General features: G+C 35.2%; 1 protein-coding gene across 1 annotated transcript; it reads right to left on the bottom strand.

Moving 5' to 3' along the window:
• Positions 1-1809: 1809 nt before the first annotated feature.
• LRRD1 (leucine rich repeats and death domain containing 1) lies at positions 1810-21886 on the bottom strand. Its single transcript, XM_082398713.1, has 5 exons — positions 16839-21886; positions 13182-13380; positions 5710-5871; positions 3493-3610; positions 1810-2841 (listed from the first exon to the last, which is right to left on the bottom strand). The coding sequence occupies exons 1-5, from the start codon at positions 18783-18785 to the stop codon at positions 2655-2657; spliced, it is 2613 nt and encodes an 870-aa protein (XP_082254839.1). The 5' UTR covers positions 18786-21886; the 3' UTR covers positions 1810-2654.
• Between the last annotated feature and the right edge of the window lie 945 nt (positions 21887-22831).

Here is a 22831-nt window from a genome sequence, read left to right as displayed (position 1 = left end):
TTTGCATCTAATGCAGACCCCAATTTACTTTGGTTGTTGTCAGGATCAATTATGAAACTGAAGTTTGGTGCCTCCTCTTTATCATGTTTTCCCCCTTGTAGCTGTTGTGTTTAATGTCATTAAAAAGAAATAAAAGTTCTTGTCAGTGAAAAAAGAAATCACGATGAGATACCATGTCATGGGATGTGTATAGTAAAAAACAAAATTTTAATGAAAATAACAAGTATTGGAGAGGATGTGGAGAGATTGAAACCCTCATATATTGCTGATGGGAATAGAAATTGGTTCTGCCGCTGTGGAAAACCATTTGATGGTTCCTCAAAAAGTTAAACATAGAGTTATCATATGACCCAGGAATTCCACTTCTAGTTATACACCCAAAATAATTTTTTAAAGATGTTTAAACAAAAACTTGTAAATGAATGTTCATAGCAACTAAAAGGTGGAAACAACCCAAATTTCCATCAACTGATGGATAAACAGAATGGGTATAACTATACAATAGAACATTATTCAGCCATAAAATGGAATAAAATATTGATGCATGCTCCAACAAGAGGTCATATATTATATGATTCCATTTATATGAAACATCTAGAGTAGGCAAATCCATAGAGACAGAAAGCAGATTATTAGTAGCCAGGGGCCGGGGGGAAGGGAAAATGGAGAGTGACTGTTAATGGGCCTGGGGTTTCTTTCTGAAGTGATGAAAATATTCTGGAATTAGATGGTGGTGAAAGGTGCACAACTCGACTAATTATACACTTTAAAAGGATGACTGTTAAAAATAAAAGATGACTGTTATGGCATGTGAATATATCTTAAAAACCCACCCCAAAATATTAAATGGAATTAAATGGAAATAGTAATTAAATGGAAATAGATACTCAAATCAAAAAGCTAAAATTGTCCGACCGATTAAAAAACAAAATGTAACTATACAAGAAATTTTTTATGGGAAATCTTTCAGATCTAGACATCAGTTTCCAAGATATTGATATAATATCAAGTTCATCAAAAATAGGAGAGGAGGAATTCCAATTGCAAAGTGGCAGATTCTGTCATGTACCAACATGAACACACAGTTAACTACAGTATTTAATATGGCTGCTATATTAGAGATTTAAATTTCACCTGTCATAGCTTTAATACATTTGGTCTTTGAGTCATGTTTTGCTCTAGTATATGCTTAATTATTTCAAATTGCTTTTATTCTTTCATTACTAATGTTATGAATATTATTGTATAATATATGTATAGCATGATAATTAAAGAAATAAGTTCTCATAACCATTATTTTCTAGATATTTTTGTTCCAAGATTTGATTCTCAGGGAGAGGGGAGAGGATATGATCTGGGCTAAGTCTTAGGGAAGATGCATGGAAATTAGCCAGGAGAGGTAGGTATTCAGAGAAAAGGAGAACATGTTCCATGCAGAAAGAAGAGTAAATGCAAAGGAGAGAGTGAGAGTTCATAGCATATTTTAGGAGTTTCGAAAAGCTTGGCTTGACTGGAGAATAACAGGGAAAGAATGGAGTGATCTAGGCGATAAAAGAAATAATTTTAAATTTTGATCAGGAGGTTGATATGGTTAGATCTGTGTTTTTAAAAGATAAATCTGGCAGCAAAATACAGTATGGTTTGGGTGAGTCTATAGGATAGGACATCTGTTTAAAAGGCTGTTGTAGCAATATGGCAAGAGACGATAAGAACTGGGCACAGTGAAAGTGCTTTCATTGTTCTGATGTTATCCAGCTTTCCCTCTCTCCCTCTCTCCCTCTCTCCCTCTCTCCCTCTCTCCCTCTCTCCCTCTCTCCCTCTCTCCCTCTCTCCCTCTCTCCCTCTCTCTCTCTCTCTCTCTCTCTCTTCAGACCAAAGTTTCCCCTAGAAAATTTTCTGGTCTTTATATCTGTATCTCTGAACGAAGGGTAGAGAACCTGGTTTATATCACTTAGTTATTCTAGGTCTTAATTTTCTTATTTGTAAAATGATAGTTTCCAAGATCCTTCCCATTTCAATGTTCTATGGAAGTACCTTGCCACCAGCTGAGAACATTAACCATCACACCAGCCATGTGTGAAACTAATGATACTTCTGGATTCTTCACTTTCCACTCACTTAAACTAGTGTATTGGGTTTCCAAGTGATTTAAGAATATTCTAGACATAGTGCAGTTTTTGTTAACTTTATAAGATAACTTTCTACTTAAAAGATACAGAAACTTTGTGATGTGAGACCAAATTAAACAAAGGACTTAATCTTGCAGGTTGGATTTAAGCACCATATATTTTACTGTCTTTGTTGTTGTTTTGGAAGTGCAACATGAAATATTGGTTCACAAGGATAATGCCTATGTCTCCAATCCTCTATTTTTAAACTTTTTCCAGTAGGGATAAGAGTGCCTAAGGATTTATATTAGCTTAAGAACAGCTTCTTTATATCTGTATCTCTGAAGGAAGGGTAGAGAGGCAACAGAATAAATACATAAAATGGTGTCTGTAATATTTTATTATGATAACACTAGAGTGGTAGCCATAAATTGTCATCATCTCTTAGGAATACATGAAAAGAAACATGACGTGCAATTCTCTTGTATCCAGTTTCAATTATATAAGTGCATCATAAGTTCTCAGTTCTTATTCTGGATACACTGTTCAGAATTTAATTGCACATGTAAAAAGTTTTAAAGCTGTTATTTTGTCCATAATTTCATATGCTCCTATCATAGTTAGTGCCCGAGTTAGTTGGTCTCTTAGAGCAGCAGTGGTTACTGACAAGTTGTTATTTTCCATTTTCCACTTATCAAGTGTTCGGTGGACTCTCTCACTTAATGAAACAGTGCTGAAAATTGTGAAATAATAATTATTTTAATTATCAATTAAGAACATTGTTTTAAACTACATCAGTATTATATATCTAGGTTTTCAAGCTAGTTTACCAGAGTGAAGTGAGGATTAAATTAATTGGTGAAGATAGTCTATATAAAAGTTTAGCGCAGAGTTTGTCACATACATAGTAAGTGAATGTTAGTCCCATGCCATCCCTTGTTTCCTTGAAGAAAATCAACAATTCAATTAACATTTGATCCTAAGAGAGATTTACTCAAGACCTCAAAATAATTGTGGACTATTTACTATAAACCAGTACATTACTGCTACAATGCTACATGCTTTATAACTTGATCTCATGACAGCTCTCTTAGATAAGTCTATCCATTCTACCAGTAAAGAAACTGAGGCACAGCTAAGTTAGGGGACTTATCCAGGATCACAAAACTATTTGGGATTTAAAGCCAAGCAGTCTATCCTCAGAGTACTTGCTCTAAAACTACTATTCCCATATGGATCTCAAATATATAATAAACTAAAATCAGTCTTTTACAGCAAATTAGAGTTCATGTTAATATGAATGTTTCAAAACCATGTAATATCAATATGATATAAATCAGAACATGAGAATAAGCTTATACTACATGTTGTCATTCATACATACCTCATGGTAGACTTATCAGTTTCTGTGATTGCCAGGTTTAGTTTTTGACACAAAAATTGAAAATTTGTTTCAGTAATATTGTTGGCAATTATCTTGAAGATCTTCGCTAAGATTTTCTCTACATTTGAACATAAAAGAAAATTTAGGTCATCTCTTTTGAAAAACATACTCTATTCTGAGTTAATATTATAGCTAGGTTTTTTACTTCTGTGCTGCTATATATAAGATGTACATATCAAATAAGATTGAAAACTAAAGTGTAGCTCTAATGCACAAACTGAAATTTGAACCATTTATTCCATTTCTTCTAAAATCTGAATAACCCTAAACATAAATAATGTAAAATGTCTATTTAACATAAAATGTCTATTAAAAAGGATATTATAAGCAACTTCAAGGTGATCATCAAACCCTTTAATTCTTTCAGGATTTGAAATGAATTTAGCTCCTTCCTTCAATTCTGACTTTTTAATATGCTTCTTTGGGTACCATCCTGAGAAACCAAGTTCAAATCTACTATAAGTATGGTATATATATATGCTTATTTTATATTCACATCACTTATTTAATGAATGTTGGCTTAGATATAAGTAGAGTATTTTTAGTTTATAAAAAAGCTTCTAGGTAATTTAAACTAGATCCATTTTTTTTTAGATCCATTTTTTTGTTAACCAAGGTAATTTGAGAATTTTCAAGAACCAGTGATCTGCCGTCCCTCTGTAATCATCTCAAATATGTTCTATGCTTTCTGTTTTTAAATTTTTATCCATACCATTAATCCCTCAGGCTAGATTATATGCTAATGATATAATTGGAAGTCCAATCTCCTAAGTGAAATTTTAAGGAAGAGACCCCATGTTCGTGGTTAATTGCAGAATTAACATCTCCTATGATGACTTGCTTTCCAATTTCTCTGGGTGCCAAGCCTACAGTATGAAGGCCCCGTGGGAATAAAGAAAGGAGATAAATGGCTTGGATTCTCTTGTTTTTGCTGACTTTCATCTGTTGTCATTGCCCGTTGAACTTTCCCCAAAGAGGCTAGAACCACATGAATCTTCCTTCCTCAGGAACTTGAGTAACAGAATTTTAACAAGGAAGTTCAATCATGTAACTTTACAGCCCTTCTCTAAAGTACTGTTACCTAACAGGAATACTTTATAGATCCTTGGAAACCCCTAAAAGCTTTGTTTTATAAAAATAAAGTTACCATTAAATATCCCCTTTTTTATGATAATTAGCAGAACCAACTTGCCTAGCAAGTTAGAGAAAACACCTACAGTGACTTTTTATTGCTTAGGTTCCTTCCATCCGTGAGGCCCACGTCTTGCAACAGCTTCTGAATGGTAGCCATACATATTGTGGCTTACAGAGGACTGTACATTTTTAGTGACCATCTCAATAGATTATAAGATTATGATGATATAAGCCTCCTGATTACATAGACAGGGTCCTGATAGTTGTATATATTCTCTTTCCCCAAACCTGGATCATTAAATTGCTTTAATACTTAAATACGGCATTAAATTGGAGGACCAAAATCTGAATCTACTCTGAGGATTGACAATGAGCGGCAAAGTTAGAGTCCCAGAAAAAAGCTTAGTTGTTGGGAACCCAAACCCAGGGAAAGAACTGGATAGTGAAACTTCCATCCCAAAGGCTTGGAGAAACCAGTCTCTGTCTGGTCCGGTGAAAGGACATTTAAAGAAAATGGACCTGCTCTCTGAAGTAATCAGGAACAACCAAAGGAGCTCTTAAGAACAGAAGGAATGAAGAATGCCCAAGGATTACAGACAGGTGATCATAATGAGCTAAGAACTGACTGGCATCAATGTAAAGGATCTATGAACTTCCTTCAAGGCAAAATACAACTTTTAGAACAACTACATATGGTGATCAGAGCTGACGAAAAAATCTGTATGTAGATTCTCTGAGTTTGGCCACAACCATGATGAAAAATCTCTTGAAGTACATTGAGGCCAGTAGGTGGGAAGCAGCTCACCTGTGACTTAAATTTACCTGTTTTCAATGGTTCAAATTGTGTAGACCCAGATTAAATAATCAAAATTACCAAAATAAACTCCTAGCCTTCAGGAAAGGGTAGACGATAAATATTTGAAAGTCTCTGCCAGATTGAAAGCCTCTGATTAAAGCAAACTATTTGTTAATTTATAGATGCCAGAAAATGACTCGTAAGCTAGCCAATCACTCATCACCTACCATCTCTCTCATCTGCCCTCTGTAGATAGCGTGCAATAGTATACAATTGTTTTCCTTTACAGATTTCCATTGGAGGTCTCAGCAAAGGGTTATCATCAAAATTTATCTCCTTCAGTGAAAAAAGGTTGTAGATACCACTAGGCAGAGCTGTCAGATTATTTCCTAGTAGAAAAAAATTATAATTGAATTATATCCTTCTGTAAAAGAAAACTATGGAGACAAATAACAACTATGTAAAGGGCATCTACAGTGTCTCACTGACAAAGTATCAGAGGAGCCTCACAATGCTGGCAAAACATAAGTTCTTACTGTTGTCCACTTGCTAGGAATGAAAAGGAGAAAGTATAGAAACAGAGCAATGTTTCCTTTTTCTCATAGAGAATGACTAAATGAGAAGGAGGCTCTCCTCTTATAATGCAGGAAAGGACTTTACAGAGTAAGTGAGATGGTAATTTTTTAAATAAATTTTGTTTGCAGTAATTTCAGATTTACAGAAAAGTTGCAGAAATTGTATAGAGTTCCTGTATACTCTTCATCTAGTTTTAGTTTTCCCTGATGTTATCATCTCACATTATTGTATTACATTTTTTTTTTATTCAGTCATCAATTTTAGATACATCACTGTATACATGTCAGTCCCAATCGCCCAATTCAGCACACCACCATCCCCACCCCACCACAGTTTTTCCCCCTTGGTGTCCATATGTTTGTTCTCTACATCTGTGTCTCAACTTCTGCCCTGAAAACCGGTTCATCTGTACCATTGTATTACATTTTTAAATCGAAGAAACTTTAACATTGGCACATTACTATTAAATAAGCTTTGGACATTTTTGAATTTCATTATATTTTCCATCAATGTCCTTTTTCTGTTCCAGTATCCATTCCAGGATAGCACACTGCATACAGTTATGTCTTCTGGTCTGTGACAGTTCCTCAGCCTGTCCTTGTTTTTCATGATCTTGATGGTTTTGAGTAGTACAAGTTAGGTATTTTGTAGAATATTCCTTAATATGAGTTTATCTGATATATTTTTTCATGAATAGACTGGGGTTATGGGTTTTTGGAAAGAATACCACAGAGGTGAAGTGCTCTCATCACACCAGGGATACCTGACATCCACAAGACATCACTAGCATGTTAAACGTTATCCCTTGGCTAAAATAGTGTCTGCCAGGTTTCTCCAATGTAATGTTTTGATTTTCTCCTTTCCATACTCTATTCTTTAGAACTGAGTTATGAAGTCTGGTCCACCCTCAAGGAGTGAAGATTAAGCTCCAACTTCCCTAAACATCATTTTTTCAAAACCACCTTAATCTGTGGGACTTCCCTGGCAGTCCAGTGGTTAAGACTTCACCTTCCAATGCAGGGGGTGCAGGTTTGATCCCTGATCAGGGAGCTAAGATCCCATATGACTCGTGGCCAAAAAACCAAAACATAAAACAGAAGCAATATTGTAACAAATTCAATAAAGACTTTTAAAATGGTCCACATAAAAAAAAAAAAATCTTAAAAAAAATTTTTTTGATCTTTAAAAAAAAAAAACCCACCTTAATCTAACATAAACCTGACATAAAAAGTAAAACTGTGATAACTGACAAAGTAAGAATTTGTAATCATTTCAAGAGGAACTGGCCTAACGTTTGCCTTTGTGCTATTTATATATTTGTGGTTATATTATTTTAGCCAAAATTAAAGGAACCTGGTTCCTTTTAGTGAAGAAAGGTATTTAGAAACCAAGATCTGGGTACTAGAGTTGCTCATTGCTTCTTGGAGTGTGTGCTGCTTCTGACTTAAGTATATTCTCTCTCACTCCCTGATATCACTAGCTCTGGGGAAAACCAGTTGCCATGTCATAAAGAGGCTCATATGGAAAGGGACTAAATCCTGCTGCCAGTAGCCACATAAATAAGCTTTGAAGCAAATCCACCAGCCCTAATCAAGCCTGGCTGCAGCACCAGCCAACAGGTTGGCTGCAATCTCATATAAGACTCTGAGATAGAACAAGTCAGCTAAACACCTCCTGGGTTCCTGACCCTCAGAAACTGTGTGAAATAAATATTTTATTAATTTAAGAAGCGAAATTTTGTGGAAACTTGTCACATACCAATAGAAAACTGATATAACAGCTAATGGCTAAAAGTACTGAACTAAGATCTAAGGAGCTGCCATTTGCAGGGAAGGAGTTTGTATTTTTAGTCCAGCAACTTAAGTGCCTGATGAAGCAACAATAGCAACAAAAACAAATATCAACATTGGAGAGAAATAGAATTGATTATAGGGTTCAGGATTCAAAACAGAGAAAAAAGAAAATGTGGCTCACTCCCAAGAGAAAAAAACAACTCAATTGCTGTAGTTAACATATAAGAATTTTAAAGCAGCTAATACAATGATGTTCAAGAATGTAAAGAAAGATATTCTTATAATGAATGAAAAAAATAGGAAATCTTGGAGGAGAAATATAAACTATGAAAAAGGAAAAATGGAAATGCTAGAACTGAAAAATTCAGTATCTGAAATTAGAAATTAATTGGAGAGATTTAACAATAGAAATGATAGACAAGTCAGTAAACTTGAAGGCAGATCAATATGAGATGCTGAAAGCTCTGTGTACACACACACACACACACACACACACACACACACACACACACACACACACACAGGGAGAGAGAGAGAGCACTTTAGGGATTTGTAGGACAATATGTAAAGGTAATTGGAGTAGAGAGAGAAAATGAAGCAGAAAAAAATTTTGAAGGAATAACGGTTAAAAAAAGTCCCCCAATGTAGTAAAATACATGAATATACAGACCAGAAACAGCAAAATCCAAGCAGTATAAATAAATATGAAAAACACACCTAGAATGAATGTCACAGAAAATTCAGAGTAGGCCTCTCAAAAACTCAGCCCCTCCACTTGAAACAATCAAAAGCTGGAAAGGGCTGATAGAATCAGCTTTTTCAGAATTCTGGAATTTAATCCAGAATTTTGGTTACTAGGATACTGCTCAATGAAGAAAAAGGCAGCAGAATTTTGGTAAAAGAGCACTGTGGCTTTTTCACTCGTCTCCATACCACCCTCCATTTCCCAGCATGGCAGCAACAGCTGTGGAGAGGGCAGCCTGCATTCCTGGTGCAGCTTGCTCATGCCAGAAAGCCAACATGGACCTTGTTCTTTTAATACTGAGGTTTTGCATTTTGACCTGTCTGCTGATTCCCCGAGGGACTGACACAGAGGCTGACTTTTGTTTTGCTCCCCCGACTCAGGATGGAGCTGCCTTCCTGAGTGGCAAGTGGTTGTCACATGTAAAGACACACATGTCTGACCCTACCTGGGGCAAGGAACAGCAGACAGGGAAAGCAGCAAACAGATCCAAAAGCCCAGGAAGGAGGAGACTGAAGAGGAAGTTTCTTGGGGGAATAAGGGCTCAGAAGGGCCATGGTGTATCCTGGGGAAATGGAGTACAGTAAGCATATCCAGGACTGAACACATGCACAGAAGAGAACTGAGAGAATCCTAGGTTTGCACCTGTGGTGGATTTTTGGGCTTCACACAATCAGGAGAAGAAGGCTAAGGCAGAGTCATAGGTGGCCTGACTTAGCATTGAAGTGCCCCAGCATAGAGCTAAGCTGCAAAGACTGGGAAAGTAGTATTTTCTTTTATGGCTCTAGGTATTGAAGGACAGAAGAAGATATCTATGCAAATACTAACCAAAGAGTTGGGGTGGTTTTACTAATATCAGATAACATAGACTTTAAGTCAAAAACTGTTATAAAGGACAAAGGACAGTATATATTGTTAAAAGGATCATTACATTAAGAAGATATAACAGTTATAAGTATATACATACCTAACAGCAAAGCCCCAAAACATATTAGACAAATATTGACAGAATTGAAGGGAGCAACAAGTGGTTCTACAATAATAGATGGAGGCTATAATACCTCACTTTCAATAATGGATAGAACATTTAGACAAAAGGTCAGTAAGGAAATAGGAGACTTGAACAACACTATAAAACAACTAAACCTAACAGACATACATAGAACACTCCAACAGCAGAATACACATTTTTCTCAAGTGCACATAGAACATTCTCCATGATAGACCATATAATAAGCCACAAGACAAGTCTCAATAAATTAAAATTGACTGAAAAAAGTCATACAGTATATCTTCTTTGACCACAATGGAATGAAACTATGAAAAATAATAGAAGGAAAACTGGAAAATTTACAAATTTAAACAGCATACTTTTAAGCAACCAATGTGTCAAAGATGGAATCAAAAAGGAAATTATAAAATACAAAGAGATGAATGAAAATGAAAACACAATAAACAAAAATTATGGATGCAACAGAAGCAGTGCTTAGGATGAAATTTATAGCTGAAAAAGAAGAAATATCTCACATTAATAACTTTACACCTAAATGAACTAGAAAAAGATAAGCAAATTAATCCAAAACTATCAGAAGGCGGAAACAATAAAGATTAGAGCAGATATAAATGAAATAGAGAATAGAAAAACAATAGAATCAACAAAACCAAAAGTTGGTTCTTTGAAAAGATCAACAAAATTGACAAACCTTTAGCTCAATGGACTAAGAAAAAAGAAGCAAGACTCAAATTGCTAAAATCAGAAATGAAAATGGGAACATTACTACTGATTCTACAGAAATAAAAGATTATAGAGTACTGGGAACATTATTATACCAGCAAATTGGATAATCTAGCTGATGTGAATGATGGAGTTAGAATTCTAAATAATGTCCTACTTCAAAGTCTGTGCTTTGAGGAAAGCAAGGAATTAATCTATAAATCCCTTTCACTGGTATAATGTCTCACATTTATCAAAATATTTTCATAAGTTTTATCTTATATTTCCACGATTCTATGAACAAGCAGAAGTTATAGCTTTCCTATCTTGCTGATGGAAAAACTGAGGTTCAGAGTGGTTATCTATCTTTCTAAATCCACTAGCATTAGTGACAGAGGGGACTAATTCTCAAGACTGTATATAAATGTCTTTTGTCTGAATAATGAAGATGCCACCAGCTTTCAAAGTCTCATTCAGTCCACAAACCAAATCTATGACGTGGGTATTCCTGTTAGCTTCGTTTCATGAATGGAGGAAACGGATTCTAACTTCAAATCTGGCAAGGAAAGCTGGAGACTATGGGCATGCCAGTTGTGTAGCGATTATCTCTTAGATCCAAACCCATCTCTGTGGGCTCCTTGATTGTTTTTCCTTGGGTGTCACACCAGCAACACTCTTTTACCCCACCGGCAGCAGTTCCTGCCCATAACAGCTGAATGCAGTTTGCAGTTTTCCCAACACCTGCAGAACTAGCTCCTTTCTCTCGCTCTCTCTCTCTCTCTCTCTCTCTCTCTCTCTCTCTCTCTCTCTCTCTCTCACACACACACACTGCCGCCCCCTACACAAACACACACTCACCACCCTCAAGCTCAGAGGAACAAGCACCAGGCAAGCAGTACTTCATCCTCAGACTTCCGAGTTTCACCACTGCGTGACCCCTCCTCCAAACGTCTAAGTTTTAATAATTCCAACTTCTTCACTTTATTCCCTCAGCCATAAGATGGTTATTGCTTCCTGCCATTGCTACTTTTGTGATAACCTTAGGATTCTCTCTTTACCCTTTTAGTTAAACAGTTAATAAGATTTTACTTAGTAATTAACTAAGGTGTGGTTTCTGTCTCCTGACTGGATCCTGACTGATACACTTTTCTAATTCTGATAGGGACTAACAGAGAACTGGCTAAGCTTGCAGAACAGTCTATGATCTTCCTATTTTGTCTTGATTCTTGTACTAGAGAGCCTCAAGAGAACTATGCTTTCTATTGGTAGTTGTGTTCTCCAGTGGGCCAGAAGACTCTGGTCAGCCTTTGTTTTTTTCATGCACAAATAGTAGCTGAGTGAAGCATGTCCTACACTTGGACAAAATAGATAACCTCCCTAAAAAACAGTGAAACTTTGTCAAAATACAAAAGTGGGACCAAAAACTTAAATTGCAGGGCTGAGTTATTGTAACTTATTGCAAGTTATTGCAAACGGATGTATACCTACATAGCCAGCTTACTAGGAGTTCTGGGGATTCAGGAAACAAATGCCAGTTGCATTATATCTAAGTATTGATACATTTACTGTAGGTTTTACTGTACTACTGGTACTAGTGCACCCAAAAGATGAGTTTGTTTGTAATCTAGAAATCCTCTAAATTTAAGAAGGTGCAGGGCTCTGGTTATAAGTGCTACTTTCAACTGAAAGATATAATTTTAGAAACCCAGCTGTTTATGAGATTAGCTGGTACAACCACTATGGGCATAAATTTCCTCAAATCTGGTAAAGTTGAAGATGTACATAACCTCTGATCCAGTGATTCTACTTATAGCTATATGCACTTCGAAAAACTCAAGCAGATGTATACTAGGAACATGTACAGGGATATTTGTAGTAGCAAACAAATTGGAAACAACCTAATTGTCTATCAACAGGATAATGGATTAATTGTTGTTTAACCATATAATTGAATATTATACATATTATACATACATTTAAAATGAATGAAATAGGTCTATGTATACATTAACATGGATTAATTTTGGAAATATGACAAATGAAAAAGCAAGTTACAGAATGGTAAATTACATACCATATAGTATGATAAGATATAATAAAATTTAAAACTCAAAATAATGTTACTTTGTTATGGATATATATATGTATAAAAACATGGATAGAAAAAAGATATACATCAACTTCAGTACAGTGGTTACTTCTAGTTTGGGGAGAAGTACAAAAGAAGTTTCAATTCTGTTTTATTTCTTAATCAAAAATATCTCAAGTAAATATCACAAAATGTTAGCATTCCTTATACCTGAGAGTAAGTACATAGGTGTTTATTATTTTTCTGTAAGTTTGAAATATTTCATAATAAAAATTATTAAGAAAAATACTTGTCTAGCTTTGGGAATTCTGATATTTTTAGAGTGAGTGATTTACTTTTTTTGTTGTTGTTATTGAACTGATTTACTTTGTAAAAGAGTGTAAGGTAATTAGAGTATTGTAGGGTGTAGGAGTGGGATCGGGGAGCCAGCAGAGAAGGAAAATAGAGACAATGCTGACCTAAGGTTGTGTAGGTAGGTGTGTGAAGAGAGAGAGATGAGGTCAGGTTCACAAAGGGAAGAAATAATGAATAACTGGGTATAGGCAGAGAAGACAGAAAAGAAATGAAAATGTGTGCAGGTTCCCTAGCTGGATTATAACCTCTTTTAGGGAAGGAACTGGACCTTATGCTTTGCTCTCATTTTCTGTACCTGCACTAGCCATTTCCTTCCTATGGGCACTTAATACATGATGTTGACTGTTTGCCATTCTGTCTTGTCAGCAAAATTTGCAACCTAGAAACCAAAACTCAATTTATTATGCTTATTGGTTATGCTTGACACTCACCACTCAAGTTTAGTTGCTGGAGAGCATTTAAAGATAGAAAAGATGGTGGCAGATATCTTATTTGATTGTTGTATGCATTTAAACTAACCAAACCTCTCAGTTCCCCTATATTTCTTGGCATCTCTCTGATTGCATTATTTGAGATATCAAGTCCTTTAAGTTGAGTCATATTAGACAGCTCTTCCGGAAGTCTTGTTAACTGTAACAAAGATTAAACAATTATATTTTTAATAAATATTTCTATGACTAAAACTTCTTCTAAAATAAAATGGAAGGAGAATTTTTTGTCCTAAAAAGGATATATTTTCATTATGTCACAAAGTCTTTGTGATTCCCTTCCTTAATAAAACCCACAACAAATTGTGTAGCATGCAGGTATTTCTCCAGTCTGACGGGTGCTACCAATTCAACCCTGTGGCTTGCTAACCACTTTCCTCACTCTCCCAACACTCAGTGTTCGTTGCCACCTAATCCCTTTCTTCCGTCCCTAAAGCTTACCCTGCTTTGATTTCTTCTCCGCCCTGAAGTCTTTCTAAACTATTCTCTTCCATATTTGATGTCTTTACTCCTACTCTCATTAACATTACTTTTTATTAGTCCCTTGTGTGTTCTTCTTGGATATTTAAATGACATGATACATGTTTTTTACTTTTTGTATACATGCTCCCAATCATGATGCATTTTGAGTAAGTGCTCAGTAAATTTCTTTATAATGGACACACACAGTTTGGCAATATAGCCTCAAATGAAAATTCCTAGTACGAAAAGTATTGCAAAGTAACAGGAATTAAGATACTCTGCTAAGGCAAAGAAAAAATACGCATCGTCAGAAAAACTAAGGCCATCACAAGTGGCTTTTGGAATAAAGGAAGTTCTATGAGTGAACAAAAGAGTTTTGAATATATGGGCCCCTCAGAAATAATCAAACAACAAGGTGAATACTGGATATTGTGCTCAGTGTTCTTCTATATATAAAAGAAGCATAATAGACAATCCCTAACTTCAAGGAGATTAAAATTTAGTTCAAGGAACAAAATACACACATATGAAACAATCAGAAATCAGCATTAATAAGTAATTCAGTGCTAAAATAAAGTTTACAATAATATATATAGAGAGAAGTTTAGGGAATGTGTATCAGTACAAATGAGAGAACTAAAAGAAAACTTCATGTAGCAGGTGGGACTCAAACGGCCTTTTAAGAAAGAATAGAATTGTATAGAAGTTACAGGACACTTCAGGCAAGAGAAGTATCATGCATAAAAATGGCGAGTGAGAAGCTGAGCAGTAAAGAGAGGTGACAGGAAGCAGAGGGAGATATATTTAGAGAGGGAACATGGAAACAGCCTCCAGCAAGGCTTGAAACCCGGGCCTACGGGGTAGGAGTCAGATCAAGACAGATAGCTAGTTCTATAATTTGGCATTCCTTCAAACAAATATTCTTGAATTACTTGCTCAACATTTATTAGAGGAAGTGCCTGAGAACTGTGTGATGATGGAGCTACCATGGAAGGGAAACTCCTCTTGGGCATCCTTCACTCAGCAAAATAAAAGCCCTGTGATTAACCTGACTCATCTTCTTCCGATGACTGTTTAGTGAATATATGCTGTTATATAAATTAATCTTTTGAGCATATTACCTCCACCCCAAGAGGGTTATCAAAGTAATCTTTCCAATGATAGAGAATATTCCTTTTGAAAGGAGTTCTGATAAATCATTTTTCTCATCTGGTGACCTTCAAAATGATGTTTTAATGACATGGAATGGTGTCTTTGGCAACGACCCACCCATCCAAGGAATCTGGATTCCTTAGAATGGTCCTGTGAAATGAAGTCTGATAGTTTTGACAGGTCCTAAGAAAAGGAAGGAAACTGAATCAAAGAGAACAGCAAGAGGTTCCTGGAGTAGTCTAGGCATGAAGTAAATGATGAGACAATGGAATGATGAGACACTGACATTGGAAAATGAGAGAGATGATCCAAGAGCTTTTTCAGAGGAACAATGAAATCGTTTTGGTGTAAGATTCGGTATAACTGGTGATGGTTCCATGATTTCTAGATTGGCAGGTCTGAAGAAAGTGGCATCACAAACAAAAATAGAAACGTTTTTAAAGGAGTTGCATTAGAAAGAAAGATGAGTTTGATTTTGAAGTTATATTGACTTTGAGACAATAGAAGAATAGAAGAACAGGGAATTTCCAGGGAATCTGTGGGACTACAGCACTGGGAGAGATTAGCTCCAGTTATGTAGATTTGAGAGTCATGTGCATGCCAAAGTCTAGGAAGGAGTTAATAGAAAAGAGAAAATTAAAGACACAACCTTGCAGACTTCCACAGTAAGATACAGGAGGAGAAAGTGAGAGGATTATGAATCAGCCAAGGAATTCGTTGATGATTATAATGCAGAACTAAAACATGTCTTTTAGTACAAGAGCAACGTTTAAAACACAACATGTATCATTATTCATTCCATCTACTTAAGCAAGTATTTTCTGGAGTAGCCTCTCTGGAATATGTATTATATAGCAGGTATTAGGTTTAAAAAGGTCAACTTTTTAACTTTCAACTTTGGGAAATGTGGGTTAAATAGAGACAAAATGGTTTCTTTAGTGCAGGACCCTTCAGAGCTTTTAATACACTGAATCCATTGTGATTCTCTAAGAGAGGAACCCAGTGCCTCTCAAAGCTCATGGGACTAGTGTTTTAGGAACAGACTCTGGGAAATCTTGCTCTACATAATAGTCCAGTCTCTATCAAGGTACTTTAATTTGACTGTGATGGTCAAGTTAAAGATTGCTAGATAATAGCTGTGTCCTTTTCACTCGTTTACTGAGATCTTAATATATAAATCAGTAATGCTTTTTTAAAAAAATATTTCCATAAAATTCAGTCAGCATTGAGTAAAATGAAATGCTGTAAGAACATTTATACCCATTGATCTAGCAATTCTTTAGGGAGAATTCCCTAGGGAAATAGTAAAATATGAAAAATGCTATATTTATGAAGAAATTCATAGCATTATTTATGATGATGAACAATTACAGCATCACTAAATGCTTAACAACAGAGGTTTAGTTACATAAATCACGTATTGGTTATAACAATTATTGGGATGATTGTGTTATGTCATGGGTAAATTCTTACATGTTAAGTGAAAATAAAAGACTTTAAAACTGAGTGTACAGTATTTTTATAATTGCTTATAAAATCATCTACATAAGAAAAAGCAAGAGTGAAAGTAAGTTGTATCAACATATGACCAGTAGTTATATTATGATGGTATGCTTGTGGAATTTTTTACTTCTTTTTCTCAATTTCCCAAATTTTCAGTAATGTGTTTATATTACATCCATAACTTTAAAACTCCTTTCACAGTTAAACTGAAATAAAAATAAGTCTATAAAATTGTCAGCTTTAATTACTTGGGATTTCATTTTAATGAAATATTTTCCTGTAAAGCTCTTGTGTTGAAAAGTTTATTTGTAAGCCGTATTTGAGGCTTAAAAAAAAAACCTATCCTTTACAAAATAAAGTATTCCAGCTAAATTAAACACACACACACACACACACACACACACACACACCGACACTACAGCTTAGATTCTGATCCCCTTCAGTCATGCCTTCCCCACAAAGTCCTAAATATCCGTCTCTTACCTTTCTCCCATTTATCTGGCTTATATTCAGCTCTTCCAGTGATTGAAGTTGGCAAAGTTCAATAGGAAAATATGTAAATGGATTGCTTGAGATGTTTAATTTCTGGATTCCTTTTAAGTTACAGATCTCTGAAGGAATAGTCTGTATTTGGTTTTCTGAAAAATCAAGTACTTGCAAATTTTCTAAAGTACACACTTCTATGGGGAAAGTTTCCAACTTATTACAGCATAAAATAAGAACACGGAGCGATACCATATTGGAAATAGATGGTTGAATTTTCCTTATTTTGTTTTTACCAAGATCAAGGTATTCAAGATTAATAAGAGAACATAAGTGCTCAGAAAATATTAGGAGTTTGTTTTCATTCAATTCTAAATGAAGCAGTTGTTTACTGAAAGATATATCTACAGGTATTTCTGAAATATAATTTCCATTAAAACCCAAATAATAAAGAGAATCTAAAGCACACAAACCTAGTGGAAAATACATTATTCTATTATAACTCAATTCAACTTTAGTTATTTTTCTGCAGTTTTTTATTTCAATAGGAAAGTCTGCGATTAAATTTCCTGAAAATTCTAGGCTGAACATATTATTAAGATGTGAAATATATTCAGGTATTTTCACTATATTATTTCTGTTTATATGGAGTTTTCTTAAATTTTTAAGCTTATGGATGTTCTTAGGAAGTTCTGTTAACTTATTATCACTAAGGCTAAGGCATTCCAACATTATGCAGTGGGAAATTTTCTCTGGTATGTCTTTCAATAAATTTTTATCAAGTATTAGAATCCTAAGTTCCCTAAAATTCTCAATTTTGTGTGAAATAACTTCCAATTTATTGTCTGTCAATTGGAGTTCTTTCATTTTGAGCAACTGAAAAATTTCCACGGCCAAAAAGGTAAGTTTATTGTGATCAAGTAAAAGTATTTCTAAATTTTTAAGTTCCTTAATTTCTTTTGGCAAACTGTTTATCAGGTTTCCAGAAAGGTTTAGTAAAATTAACTTTGGAAGGAAGCACAGAGCTTTAGGAAATACTGTTAACTGATTATATTCCAGATTGAGAGCTCTCAAGTTTTTCAAACTAGACAGAGTATCTGGTATATGTCTTAACTTATTTTTAGCCAAATTTAAAATTTCTAAGTTTCCAAGACTTTCCAAGCCAGAAGGAAAATCCTCAATGCAGTTGTTATTTAAAAACAGTTGCCTGATAGTCCCAAGCTGTGATATTTCTTTAGGGATATGTGATATTTGGTTGTGACTGACATTTAATAGCTTTAAATTATGAAGTAACTGAATTTCAGATGGAAGTGATGATAACCCATTTTCTTGCATGGATAGAATTTCAAGTCCTAGCAGATCACTGGAGTCTGCCCCTTTAAAACTTTTGATTTCATTCTCATCTAAATAGAGATATTTTACATATTTGATTTTTAAAATGTCCTTAGGGAATTCCTGTAAACCCTTGGCTTTGAGGTTAACTGTAAAGTTATCTGATCCTAAGGCAAGTCCTTTCTGATTTTCTTCAGAGAGCTGTGGACTAATTTTTTCTAATGTTTCATGAGTTAGGGAGTCAACGAAAGCCTGATATTCAGCACTCATCTTAGTAACTGATAATGATGAACTTTGTGAAATTTCACTTTTTGACTGCAAGCTGTCATATGTAGCGATTGTTTCAGAAAATTGAAGAGTTTTCCTTTGTTCTTCATTTCTCTTAGATTTACTTCCAGAGGAGGATGTTGATGTATCATCACATATACCTAATGTATTTTTTCTAGGACGCGCTTTACAAATTTGGTTGGAAGTGGTCCCATCAGAAGCTTCCTTTAGAGAGTTTGATGTTTCTTTAATAACTCCAGATTCCTCCACTAACCGTGATCTAGATTCTTTCCTAAATTGACTAGTGAGATCCTCTAGCTCTTCTGAAGTACCCTTCTTTTCAGACATCTTATTTGCTGATATGTTTTATACCAATACAAGATTGCAATTCAATTATAATTTTCATGTTTAATTGTTTCCTTTGAACCTACAAAACAAATGATGTGAAGAGATATAATAAATATGTTAAAATTACAAATGAATTTTAATACAACTTTATTCTATAATAAGTAATTTACTAATTATTAAAATACATGTATAACTAATTATATATAATTGCTGACTAAAGATAGTTTATTGATTGCATGCATTTATCACGATACTCTTGATACCACATTAAAATTATAGAAAGGAATAAAAAAGATCAAAGAAAATGAGAAAGGATACATAAGAGAATGAAATAACTCAGCAAATTTTTGGAAGACAGGGGATAGCCAGTGGCCCCCCTGTGCCACATGCAGAGAGTACCATTCTCATTGTGGATATTCTAGGTTTACTTATGGTATTGAAGCATCTTGTCCCAACAAATTCAGTGCGTTATGACAGTTCTCCAGTAGGTGGAAGTAAAATGCCTTAAAGAAGGGGATGCTTTCTATAAAAAGTAGAAGTAAAACAACCTTTTCAAGGACTAACGCCTGACTTTAAGTCTTTTGTTTGACTCTTGAGGAACCTGCACAGCTAGGCAGCACCCTTCTTCAGAGGTCTGGATCCCATCTCTGTAGGTCCCTCCTCCAAGTTTGTGGTTTTTAATAACCCAACCTCTTCCATTCGTTCCGTCATCCCTAGGGGTGGTAGCTACTTCCTGTATTTATTATCTCTATGTTACTGCAGTTCCCCCTCTACCTTTTCAGTTCTCCAATACTTGTCTACTCAACTCCCTATATTTACTGCTCCTTCTTCTTTTTATTATTATTATTTATTGAAATACAGTTGATTTACAATATTGTGTTAGTTTCAGGTTACAGCAAAGTGATTCAGTTATATTTTTCAGATTATTTTCCATTATAGGTTATTACAAGATATTGAATATAGTTCCCTGTGTGATACAGTAAATCCATGTTGCTTATCTGTTTTATGTATAGCACTTTGTATCTGTTAATCCCAAACTCCTAATTTATCCCTCTCCCCACCTTTCCCCTTTGGTAACCATAAGTTTGTTTTTGATGTCTGTGAGTCTATTTCTGTTTTGTATACATATTCATTTGTATTATTTTTTCAGATTCCACATATAAGTGATACCATATAATATTTGTCTTTATCTGACTTGCTTCATTAAGCATAATATTTTCTAGGTCCAACGATGTTGCTGCAAATGGCAATATTTCATTCATTTTTATGGCTGAGTGATACTCCATTGTGTATATATATCACATCTTCTTACGCCAATCATCTGTTGATGGGCATTTGGGATGTTTCCGTATCTTGGCTATTGTAAATAATGCTGCTGTGAACACTGGGGTGTGTGTATCTTTTTGAATTAGAGTTTTTGTCTTTTCCAGGTATATACCCAGGAGTGGAATTGCTGGATCATATGGTAGCTCTATTTTCAGTTTTTTAAGGCACCTCTATACTGTTTTCCATAGTGGCTGCACCAATTTACATTCCCACCAACAATGTAGAGGGGTTCCCTTTTCTCCATATCCTCTCCAGCATTTATTATTTGTAGACTTTTTGATGATAGCCATTCTGACTGGTATGAGGTGCTACCTCATCATGGTTTTGACTTGCATTTCTCTAATAATTAGAGCATCTTTCCATGCACCTGTATGTCTTCTATGGATAAATGTCTATTTAGGTCTTCTGCTGAATTTTTGATTGGGTTGTTTGTTTTTAATTACTTTTTCAATGTTGAGTTATATGAACTGTTTGTATATTTTGGATATTAACCCCTTGTCCATTACATCATTCTCAAATATTTTCTCCCATTCTGTAGGTTGTCTTTTCATTTTGCTGATGGTTTCCTATGCTTTGCAAAAGCTTTTTAGTTTGATTAGGTCCCATTTGTTTATTTTTGCTTTTATTTCTTTTGCCTTGGGAGATTGATCTAAGAAAATATTGCTACAATTTATGTCAGGATGTCTTGCCTATGTTCTCTTCTAGGAGTTTTAGGGTGTCATGTCTTATATTTAGGTCTTTAAACCATTTTGAGTTTATTTTTGTATATGGTATGAGGGAGTGTTCTAATTTCATTGATTTACATGTAGCTGTCCAGCTTTCCCAACACCACTTGTTAAAGAGCCTTTTCTCCTTGGTATATTCTTATCTCCTTTGTAGTAGATTAATGGACTATAGGTGTGTGGGTTTCTTTTTGGGCTCTCAATTCTGTTCCATTGATCCATATGTCTGTTTTTGTGCCACTACCATGCTGTTTTGATTACTGTATCTTTGTAGTATAGTCTGAAGTCTGGAAGGGTTATGCCTCCAGCTTTGTTCTTTTTTCTCAGGATTGCTCTGGCAATTCTAGGTCTTTTGTGGTTGCATATAAAATTTTGGATTATTTGTTCTAGTTCTTTGAAAAATGTCATGCGTATTTTGATAGGGATCACATTGAATCTAGATTGCTTTGGGTATTATGGCCATATTAACAATATTAATTTTTCCAATCCAACAGCATGGGATATCCTTCCATTTCTTTGACTTATCTTCAATTTCTTTTATCAATGTCTTATAGTTTTCAGTGTATAGGTCTTTAACCTCCTTGGTTAAGTTTATTCCTAGGTAATTTCTTTAATCGATTTTAAACAGGATTGTTTTTTTACTTTCTCTTTTTGGTATTTCATTGTTAGTGTAAAGAAATGCAACGGATTTATGTATATTAATCTTGTATCCTGCTCCCTTGCTGAATTCATGGATTAGTTCTAATAGTTTTTGTTTGGAGATTTTAGGGTTCTCTATATAGAGTATCATGTCATCTGCAAATAGTGACAGTTTTACCTCTTCCTTTCCAGTTCATATACCTTTTATTTCTTTTTCGTACCTAATTCCTGGGGCTAGTTCTTCCAATACTATGTTAAATAGAAGTGGTGATATTGGGGGGTCCTTATCTAGTTTCTGAATTTAGTGTGAAGGCTTTCAGCTTTTCATTGCTGGATATAATGTTGACTGTAGGTTTGTCATATATTGTTTTTATTATGTTGAGATATGTCCCCTCTATACCCACTTTGGTAAGAGTTTTTTTTTTTTAATTTTATAGCTACTTTTATTTTTATTTATTTATTTCTTTTTGGCTGTGCTGGGTCTTCGGTTCGTGCGAGGGCTTTCTCCAGTTGCGGCAAGCGGGGGCCACTCTTCATCGCGGTGCGGGGACCGCTCTTCATCGCGGTGCGCGGGCCTTTCACCATCGCGGCCCCTCCCGTTGCGGGGCACAGGCTCCAGACGCGCAGGCTCAGCAGCTGTGGCTCACGGGCCCAGCCGCTCCGCGGCATGTGGGATCTTCCCAGACCAGGGCTTGAACCCGTGTCCCCTGCATTAGCAGGCAGACTCTCAACCACTGCGCCACCAGGGAAGCCCTTGGTAAGAGTTTTTATTCATGAATGGATATTGAATTTTGTCAAATGCTTTTTCTGCATCTATTGAGATGATCGTGTGGTTTTTGTTTTTTCTTTTGTTGATATGGTGTAGCACATTGATTGATTTACATATGTTGAACCATCCTTGCGACCCTGGTGTGAATCCAACTCGATCATGGTGTATGATCCTTTTTATGTATTGTTGGATTCAGTTTGCCAATATTTTGTTGATGATTTTTGCATCTATACTTATCAAATATATTGACCTATAATTTTCGTTTTTTGTAGTGTCTTTGTCTAGTTTTTTTATAGGGGTGATAGTGACTTCGTGGAATGAATTTGGGAATGTTCCCTCCTCTTCAATTTTTTGGAATAGTTTGAGAAGGATCGGTATAAGTTCTTCTTTGTATGTGTGGTAGAATTCCCCAGTGAAGCTGTCCAGTCCTGGACTTTTGTTTGCAGGGAATTTCATTAAAGATTCTGTTTCACTTCTAGTTATTGCTCTGTTCAAATTATCTCTTTCTTCTTGAGCCAGTTTTGGCAAGCTGTATGTTTCTAGAAACTTGTCCATTTCTTCTAGGTTGTCCTAGCATATAACTGTTCATG

The sequence above is a fragment of the Balaenoptera borealis genome, assembly GCF_965194805.1.
Source record: "Balaenoptera borealis genome assembly, chromosome: 7".
In the NCBI taxonomy this organism is placed as follows: Eukaryota; Metazoa; Chordata; class Mammalia; order Artiodactyla; family Balaenopteridae; genus Balaenoptera; species Balaenoptera borealis.
The sequence above is the reverse complement of the archived record's forward strand: the minus strand, read 5'-3'. Positions and strand labels throughout refer to the sequence as shown.

Coding starts and splice junctions, on each gene's coding strand:
- LRRD1 (XM_082398713.1), bottom strand. CDS start 18,785: ATGTCTGAAAAGAAGGGTACTTCAGAAGAGCTAGAGGATCTCACTAGT. Junction 13,381..16,838: donor GCCAGATAAATGGGAGAAAG/GTAAGAGACGGA, acceptor TCTTTGTTACAG/TTAACAAGACTTCCGGAAGA. Junction 5,872..13,181: donor CCAGCAACTAAACTTGAGTG/GTGAGTGTCAAG, acceptor TTTTTCTACTAG/GAAATAATCTGACAGCTCTG.